Genomic DNA, 10582 nt, shown 5'->3' with positions numbered 1-10582 from the left:
AATTCCTTGGTGTTCACCTAGCGGATGATCTCACTTGGTCCACTAACACCAGTAACATCAAAAAGAAAGCCCAGCAACGCCTCTACTTCCTGCGAAGGCTGAAGAAGGTTCATCTCCCCCCTCCAATTCTCACCACTTTCTACAGAGGAGTCATCGAGAGCATCATGACCAGCTGCATCTCTGTCTGGTTTGGGAACTGCACTGTGGCAGATCGCAAGTCCCTCCAGCGGATCGTGAGGACAGCTGAGAAGATTATCGGTGTGTCTCTTCCCTCCATTACAGACATCTACACCACTCGCTGCACTCGCAAAGCACTCAGCATTGTGGGAGATCACACACACCCTTCACACACACTCTTCAACCTACTGCCGTCTGGAAAAAGGTATCGAAGCATTCGAGCCCTCACATCCAGACTCCGTAACAGCTTCTTCCCACATGCTATCAGACTCCTGAACACCTAGAGACTAAGACTGGACTGAAAGAAGCAAACACACACACACACACACACACACACACTTCACACAAACACTGGTCTGTTGGACTGTAAATGTTTTCACATATCCGGTTTACATCATGTTTACATCCAGTTACCGTTTACAGCACAAATACACTTTAAATTGCAGTGTCTCTCTCCCTCATCCCCTCCGTACTTATGGTTTTTGCCTTGTCTTGTATTACATTGTATTGTATTGTACTGTAGGGACATTGTTTTGTATTTTTCTTAGCCATATCTTCTGCACTTTAATGTGTATGCACTGGTTTATGTTGCACTAGATTGTACTAGTTGCACTTTAATGTTGTGTATTGTTTTGTGTTCTATGTCCTTTGCACTTTAATGCGTGTGCACTGTTTCATGTTGCACTAGCTTTACACTAGTCGCACTTTAATGTTGTGTATTGTCTTATGTAGCACCTTGGTCCTGGAGGAACGCTATTTCGTTTCACTGTGTACTGTAAACACTATATACTGCTGAAATGACAATAAACTTCTTGAACTTGAACTTGAACTTGAACTTGAGGCTGTGGCTGTAAGGAGACAAACGCTGTAAACACATGGCTGCGTTAGAAATGATGTACACATCTTGTCTCGTATTGATTAAGGGACAGTGCCACCTGCTAGCATCATGTTAGGGCCACTTCAATCCAGCTCTTCTGGAAATTCGATATCTGTGCTTTTCAGCAAGAAATTTTCCTGGTGCACTTGCCGTAAAAACTCAATGAAGATTCGTAAGTGGAACGTGTTAGGAAACACACCAAACTCTATGTGCTATGTGACTGATTCTAATTGTTGCTCCACTGCCCCTCACCCTGAAATTAACACATGAACCAGTCCACATTCACTAAAACCAGTGAACTCCAGACCATTCATCCATCCATTATCTGTAACCGCTTATCCAATTTAGGGTCGCAGGGGGTCCAGAGCCTACCTGGAATCATTGGGCGCAAGGCGGGAATACACACTGGAGGGGACGCCTGTCCTTCACAGGGCAACACAGACACATTCACTCACACCTACGGACACTTTTGTGTCGCCAATCCACCTGCAACGTGTGTTTTTGGACTGTGGGAGGAAACCAGAACACCCAGAGGAAACCCACGCGGACACGGGGAGAACACACCAACTCCTCACAGACAGTCACCCGGAGTGGGAATCGAACCCACAACCTCCAGGCCCCTGGAGCTGTGTGACTTCAAACGCCATGGTGCATAAACTCATAACATTTAAGTTGAATTAAATCAAGCTATTTTTACTTGGGACTCTGCTCAATCAAAATTTTAGATTTTCACAAATGAAGGAAGTGTCGAAAATAATTGAATTGTTAAATTGAGTGCAACTTTTCAATATATGTTAAGTTAGAATTACTCAATCCAATTACTTTGAACATTATTTACAGTGTGGAAGAATCTTGAAATATGATTTCAAACACCCCTCTACCATCCCTAGCTTGTTAAATTTTACCTCTCCACTTGCTTCATGCATACTGTCACATGGATTGCACCTGCACAAGCCAGAGAAGGCATTATGTGCAAGTAGCTATCTAGCTTTTTAAAAAAATCATATTGCCTTCAGTAAGTTACTCACATTTTACCATAGCATCTTAAATGCTGCAGTGGCGGCACATAGGTTTCAGGCTGAAGGTGTGTTTTATGTGCTTTGAATGTAACTTTGTCAGCTTTTAAGGTGGAACAGAACATTCAAATAAGAAGCCAGGTATATATTATATTATTATATTTTATGTGGACTGTTTATATTTTCTGCAAAACATAAACAGAGATGCATAAAACTCATCAGAGACTTAACATCTACAAGGTCAATGTATGCGCAATTTTAAGGTGGAAGGGAACATTTGAACAAGAACCTAAAAAGTATTTGTAAAGCACTATTTATATGATTGCATGAGCTCCTGTTCAGAAACCCATGTACTAACGTAGTAGGTTAATCTGATTTTAACAAATGTCATATGTGCATTTTGTGTTACGGGAGCTCAGAGAATAGAGAAATATGACACACAATGAGTGTGAAAGATAATGTTACTGCTCCCTTTAATGAATACAGATGTAATACCATTGTATCAAACTTATGCAAAATCCACTGTCATTTCTGCATTTTGTGAAGTGACAAAAATGTCAAAATGTTCTAACAGTACAGTTCAGGAAAAAAGAACTATCTGTTTAAATATTATGAAAGAGGAATTCAATTAAATATCATAGCTATTCAGCAACATGTTCATTTGGCACATGCAGAATCCCAAAGCTGAAATGCAAAGGCTTGCTGCACTCAGAGTCGTGAACAATGTCCAGAACCCTGAGAAAAGTCGCCTACTCGAGAGGTTAGCACAAAAACTGCTTGCAAAACTCAGGATCCACTGCACAAAATTCTGAGAGCTTATGCACAAAAGTCATGGATCACAATCAGAGCTGGATATTTTTTGCTGGAAGTTTTACATTTGAGATTATTGTATTTTTGTGCGATTGTTTTTGCCACTAATCTGATTCCATGGATGTTCCTATACTTTGCTCACTCTCACACCTTGTTTGCTCACTTGGAAATCTGTAGCTGTTGTTCCCTTGTCACTAGGGGAGGACTAGGACAAACAAATAAATAAACAAATCAGCCACTAGTTGTTCCACTAGTGTTTTGCACAGCGTTTTCCGGGCGGACCACTGGTGATTAAACAGAATTTCAGACAAAATGTTACATTTTAGCACTTTTCCATTCACAGTCCAATTTCATAATTTTCATTTATTAGGTTCTTTCATTATCTTTTATAAATAATTTAAATTCAGTCAACATTTTTAGCATAATCATTTTATATCAGGCTATACACTTTATATCTCTCATAGTTGTTGGTTATATTTGTATTAGTTTGTTTTCCAGAATAAAAGTCTCTGAATTTAAAATCTGTTTGAGGGGATTAAAAATGAGTAATATCCTGTACAGGGCAGTAATCTGAGTGGTCCAGTCGGTGGTGTGCCAGTGGACCGATATATGCTCGCTGTCTGGGTTCCCACAGGAATTAATGTTCTCCGTCGCTTGGCGGATTTTGTCACTCGCTCAGTTGTGTCAGGCTGTGAACGGTTGCTGAATTTATCTGTTTTAGTGTGTGATTAAAATCGTGCACGTATCTGAATAACAAAGGTTTAGAATGAGCAGACGTTTGCGACACCTGCTGTCAGAAAATAGAATTACATTTTTGAAATGCAGGAGAAATCAAACGTGAGTTCATGATTGATTTCAAGAATTTAATGTAGCTATAAGTGACAGTTCCGGGGAAAAGGGACAGAGAGGCTTAACACACAAAGGCTAGGGGCTAAACAATGAGCAAGGTTACTAAACATAGATCAGAGGGGCTAAACACAAAGGCTAGGGAAACACCATAAGTAACTAAACTCAAGGAGCTAGACACCGTGAACAAGAGACCAAACATGATAGACTAAACACTGGACTAGAAGACCTTCAACATAGAAAAAGATACAACACAGAGACCTTGAAACAGAAACACTAAACAAAAAGCAAGGGGCTAAACAAGATACAGAAACTGAACACACTGTACAGACAAAGAAGCTAAAGAGCAGAACAAAGAGAACACCAAGTACCATAGTCAAAGACTGACAGCAGACAATGACCCGCATACACGGGCTATAAAGGTACACCACAGATAAGAAACACCTGGAAACTAATCAAGACGTGACACTAGAAACAGAGGGAAGAGTAATCACATGATAAGGAACCAAAACAACAGAGCCATGCTCCTTTAGCACATAGCAGAAAAACAAAAACAAAGCAGGAACACATTAAATAACTTTCTGCTCTTGATTCTAGGATTCTATTTTGCTTGCAGATTTTATTTTTGCTTTTGTAAATCTTTTGACATAAAAATTCACTTCATGCACATGGACTGGGGCCTGGAACGAATGGATGAACAAACACATGGCCTGGAACAGACTGCAGAACCTAGTATGTTACAGAGACAGAGAGGGACAGAAAGAGAAAAAGCCTACACATACACAGAGCAGCATAGCAAAATGCTCTACATGTTCTAAAAACTTATATAGTACCACACTTCACTGTGGAATCCTGGCATGCTCTTAAGGACTCACTGAGTTTTCAGACTGTTTATACCTGGGCATAAACATATTAAAGCAAAATCATATTATAGTAGTATGGCAGCAGAGGAATAGATTTAAAAGGACCTTGGGCAGAACAATAACACTTGTAAACAGCCTTTCAAACCTGGTGGAACATGAACATGGGACATAATGAGGGTAAACGGACTCTCTTCTACTCACATGAACTATCTAGAAAATATCTAGAATGTCTGGTGAAATACCTTCAAACTTATCCAGGATGAAGAAAGTTCAAAATCACGGAATTTATATTTGCTTTGTGATGGATATAACATAAAAAATTACAAAGGAAAACTAGGAAAATTCAAAGCGTGTGAAGAATGAAAGCGAGAAAAACAATTTTTATAATCAGAATTATAATGCTGTTCTTTAAACACAGTTGTTTTACACCCTCAAAACTGACACTACCACCATTGTTTGCAATTTGTTAGAAATGATCCTTTTGTGTGGTGCACCAAATCCATTACTAAATAATTATATGTCATCACTCTTATTTATAAATATTGAATGAAACACAACTTTTGGCTTTACAAAGTGCTGTGGGAAAAAATACAACAGAAGTTGGTTCATGCCATTATGTATTTATTTTGGTCCATCAAAGAAGGTTGTCATCAAAGAAGGAGTCAATGCTATATTATAGTATGAATTCATTTCTGATGTTAAGTTAACATGGTCAAAAAAACTAAACAACAACGGCAACAGCAGCAACTACAGAAGATTACAAGAAACAACAATATATCTATCTTTCAACATAGATTTTGTTGTAAAATATTATCTGTCAGTTACCAGGCGGAATATTGAGCAAGGGATAAGCAAAGGATGAACAAGTTATCATAAGACAACATAGACAGGGTGTGGGAGGTGTAAAACGTCAAAGACGCAGAATAACAGGAATTGAAGCAGAACTGAATGTTATGTAACAGATACACATCCTAACGGGAACATAGCCAAATACGTAGAAAACTCATAATCGTCTACTGCAGCTGACACACAAGATACAAACCTACCTGGCAACACTGACGAAGACAGAAGAAGGAACCACTCACTAGCTCATACGATCGGCAGACAGAGACAGACAGAAAACAGGGTATAAAGGAAGGCGTCAGAAAGCAAGATCTTCGGAGCACAGGAGGTATTAGGTTAGGTTGTATTTTATGTACTGTGCTCTCCAGAATTCTGTTTAATAAAACTGTTTTGATTGTTCACTCAAACTCTGTGTCAATCTCTTCTGTTCCACTTATTTGCATCAACGAATGCGCAGGACGGATTTGTCCACAATTTCTATAAGTTCTACCCCGAATCACATAAGGTGCTCTTAATATACTCCCCATTCCAATTTTACAGCGTGGGTATGCCCTTAATTTAATTGCACATTCAATAACTTCACTCCATGTGTTCTGATATCTGTGAGTACTTGATGGGATTCAGCCATGACAACATAACCGAGGTCCAGAACATTTCTGGTGATCAGTTCTGAATCACAAACACCTATCCATTTTTCATATATATTGAATGGTCTTCCATTATGTTCTATTAGAGAAAACGATTCTACTGTTCCATAGCACAATGCTGGGAGTTGCACAGAGATAATGCAAGTTGGATGTGAGTATAATTTAACATTGATGCCCAAAAAAGAAGCTGATTTCACCAATATTATGTGACTAAGAATTTTTGGACGTGTTGTGTACATTAACAGGCTTAAGCATATTAACATAAACACATACAAACTAAGATACTACTTGTATATTTTATCACGTCTACCACTAAGGTGTAGAAACACCAACAATACATTGATGCTAACATAACTTTGTAAATAACATCCAAGTTATGCACTAGCAGAAATTAGCATTATGCTAGTGAAGTTAAATCTCTATAAATCTGTACACGTTTTCAAAGTGAAAGTATTTCAGTGGCATATTTTCATGCTTTTATGAATACAACTATGTACAAACAAATCCCATGCTTGATATTGATTGGCTCCAATTGTTCTACATCTGGAAAATCATCCAAAAGTCTGGAGAACATAAACTGGAGCCTCACAAAAACCTGATCCATTTCTGTTTGTTCTCATTTAACAGAATTGGACAGAAAATGACCATCAACTCTTTGAACTTTCAAACTCATGAACATTGTCGTGTACAAACGCCCAGCTCCAAAAATGCTGTGAAAGTAGTTAAATCAGTGGTAAAAACAGAAAGAATTTGTTTAATTTGTTGTTAAATACTATTTTTAAATTCAGTGTTTTACTTTATGAACTTTGATATTTTTTTAATATTTGTTTAATCCAAATGTATTGTCTACAACTCATTCAAAAAATTGTGACAGTAAAATATTTACCACTCTATTACTTTACTATCTCCTTTTGAATACTTAACAATCTGGGAGTAAAGATTGGTTTTGAAGATTATTTATTTGTATTCAGAAATTCTACACTCTCAGAAAAAAGGTACCATACAGGTACAACAAACAATATAATGTACCTTTTAGAGGTACAACAGTGGTTTAAATCCTGTAAAGCTACATTACATTTTCTTCTTCAGATGCAGAGGTGAATATTTGTAAGTGTTCATTGTAGAACTGTGTAAAATAAAAGAACAAAATATAAGTTTGAAATATAGATTTAATTGAAGATTAAAATATAGTTAACATAGAAATGGGTAAAATGTTGTCCACTAACTAGAAGGTACAGAATATGTACCATTTGAGGTTACCACCAGTGAGCTTGAGGCTAGAGTGTCGCCAGTTCTATTCCTGGGACCAGCAAGGAATAATTCATTCATGGCTAAATGGCAGCAAGATGGCTAACACCCAAACTGTGCTGAGGTGGTTGGCAGCCCCCTGCTCTGGTTCTGTGTGTGTGTTCACTGCCTGTTCACTACCATGGATAGGTCAAATGCAGAGAAGCAATTTCTAAACATAAACCAAGATACTAAACCATAAAATGACCAGGGTGTGTCATCAAAGATTAAGAATCTATGCTAACTTGAAGCACTGGCATCTCTGCTGTGGTGCAGTTAGGGTATTTCTATTAGAGGACGTCCATTCTTGAGTATTGTTTTTTTTTCTGTGTTTTCAAATATTATCCTGCCGACTGCCCAATCCCAGTACAGTTTCCACACACTGGGTTGCCAGGTATTGTAGAGCAATGCCTCTGCATCCTTCTAAAAAAAAGTGTAAATAATGGCCATGTGTTTTAAAGATGGAGGCAGCTTAGAGACCAGCAAGACAACAAGACAGATCTTGAGTTGGCCATTATTCTCCTGAACGGGAAACAGCATGTCACAATACTATAAAAGTACAGAAGCATTTGCATGGATTAAAAGTGTAAACTCTGTAATTTGTGTTTTAAAAGAAGTGTTGTGATTTGAAAACTGTGTTGTATTTTGAAAGCTACCTTCCTGGCCTCGCACAGTCATCTATTTGAGGTGGAAGCGAAAATTCAAATAAGAAATAAGTAAATAACAAAAATAGCCTCATAAACTGACCCATTTATAGGTGGAATAAAATGTTGGATAAAATTACACGTTTAATGTGGAAATGGAAAGTCCGCAATAACACTGGTAAATGCAGGAAAAACTGCTGCTCTTTTTTGTAGTTCTAATGTAGGTAGATATTTTAGTGAAATTATGTACAATATTCTTGCAATGGGTTGATTATGGCATTTTAATTTTAGCTATGACGGTCCACATTGCTTACACTTTTCTTGCTCTCATTCATGGATGTTTAGTGTCCTCGACCTGGCAACCCAGATGCCAGGTTAGATTGCAGTACCCATTTTAAACTTTAAATTTGATATCAATGTTACAGATTGCTTCTTTAAGTTGTATGTATTTTTTTGTACAGATTTCTCAGCAAAGAGACTCTCACACTCGCAAATTATCTCACATTCCGTGGAAACGGAATTGAATTTAAGAATGTTTTGACCTAATCTTGTAAATTAATATTTTTAGAGACACAAAGTTCCTTTCTAATTGTTACAGTAAACAATCAAACACCTACTACATCCACCTCCTTCACAAACACTAGTTATATTATTAATTATAATTTAATAACATCCACCCCATATTAATTCTACGTCCCACCAACAGGTAGATCACTGGATTGACCAAAGAATGAGCTGCTGCCAGCACGGTGGCTGCTGGTAATCCATATTTAAAAAATGTATTGTTTCCAGAAGTGACTTGGACCAGCCCCATAAAAAGCAGGGGTGTCCAGCAGATGAAGTAAGCCACCTTTATTGCACACATGATACGTTTACAATTCTGGTGTAGATCATGATTTTGCCGCCCTTCCAGACAGGCACTAATGAGTATAAGGAACATTGGAAGTAAGACCCCCAGGAGGAACCTGCTAAGAACAACAGCCATTAGGTATTTCCAACCAATGTCTGTGGCGATATTATCATCATAATCAAAATCATCGATGCACTGCTCCCCAATATTAGTGTATCGAAGCTCTCTGGAAAAAAGGGATGGAAGGCCAAGGAGCACTCCAAAGGTCCAGGAGCTTGATACCAGGATCATGATCATGGATGTGCCACGGCCACAAATTGGACCGCATATCGCTTCACAGAAATTGCTGCTGCAGATGCATCTGCTGATGCTCCACATGCTGAGCATAGCAGCTGTGGAGAACATGCTGGAGTAAATAACAAAAGATGAAATCTTGCAAAGAGAAGCTCCATATCGCCAGTTGAAGTGATGCCAGGCATAGAGGAACTGCAGAACCAGGAACGCAGAGAAGATCACATGTGTCACAGCCAGTGCCAGAATCCATACGCTAGTTGGGGGCGGCTTCTTGTGGCATACACGGCAAACCACAATAATCACATAAAGGTTGAGGGTCACACCCAGGCCACAGATGACAAGGTATCCAATGATGTATAGCATTCTGATGTTTTTCAGGAGCAATGTATCCTCTATGGGTGTCTCTGTCTGTGGACTCCGCTCGTTATAATCATAATCAACCTCAGTGTTGTTGGAGGCCATCTTGGGAAGTCTGTGAAGAAGAATGTATGATATCTTTATTATATAACAATCAACATCTTAATATGAAAATTCTTAGAGTCAGTCTCAGTCTCAGTGCAGAGTGTATTTTTGTCAGTATTTAAAGCTACAAATGTATTGAGATACAGAGGTGCTTGTATAAAGTTATATATATAGTCACAATAAATACAAAAAATAAACTATTTTTTTCCTATAAAGTGGTAGATATGAGTGAGTTTGAAGAACACACTCAGATTTTTTGTTCAGATTCTCCTTGATTGTATGAATTGGTTAAATCAACAGCACACATGATTTAAAATCATTATTTGTTAACCGCTAAAACTGTATTGGAGGATAACCTCAAATTATATGAACTACCACAAGGAGATATTTGGAAAAATTTAAACCAACACATTCACACAGAATATCACACTTACTGGAATAATGTTATTTGGTTTTATTCTAATGTAATATCTATATATATGTGTGTGTTCTACTCTGCCGTATGAAACCTCCAGTTAGTGGTGGACTCAGACTGTTTGAAGGGCAGGGGCGAAAATATCAAAGGATACCTATAGTGCATGACACGGGCCCACACTAGCGCGCCACAACCTGATGTAAAGATATAAGGAAACTTCTTAGAACACATTATGAACACATTATTATTCTTGCTCTAGAGGGCACATCATCATAATTTATTTCAAGAAACAGCACTAAAAGGCCACCCAGTTATTTATTTGCCATATGATTTTGTCTCGCTTTTGCCACTCGTTTTTGTCTACACACAAAAATGGAAACAGCACAAATACATGGCATGCTCTAAACATGACATGAGCAACTTTTTTCAAAGAATCAGACCAGATATACACCCAGAACAGCAGCACAGGCGAGGCAGAGCTCTGTAGACTGTTGTGATTGGTTAATTATGAGAATTGTAGTTCTCAGAGTACATTGGATTACAGACAGGAC

The 10582-nt window shown here is 38.2% G+C and overlaps 1 protein-coding gene across 3 annotated transcripts in view; it reads right to left on the bottom strand.

Moving 5' to 3' along the window:
* Window positions 1-5203: 5203 nt before the first annotated feature.
* LOC136678828 (chemerin-like receptor 1) overlaps window positions 5204-10582 on the bottom strand; it is a 34816-nt gene continuing 29437 nt past the window's right edge. For all 3 annotated transcript variants that reach the window (XM_066656976.1, XM_066656977.1, XM_066656975.1), the window contains exon 2: window positions 5204-9626. In XM_066656976.1, coding sequence (XP_066513073.1) covers window positions 8663-9616 — 954 coding nt within the window. In that variant the 5' untranslated portion in view covers window positions 9617-9626 and the 3' untranslated portion in view covers window positions 5204-8662. The remainder of the gene's footprint in view (window positions 9627-10582) is intronic.

The sequence above is a fragment of the Hoplias malabaricus genome, chromosome Y (genome assembly GCF_029633855.1).
Source record: "Hoplias malabaricus isolate fHopMal1 chromosome Y, fHopMal1.hap1, whole genome shotgun sequence".
NCBI lineage: Eukaryota > Metazoa > Chordata > Actinopteri > Characiformes > Erythrinidae > Hoplias > Hoplias malabaricus.
The sequence above is the reverse complement of the archived record's forward strand: the minus strand, read 5'-3'. Positions and strand labels throughout refer to the sequence as shown.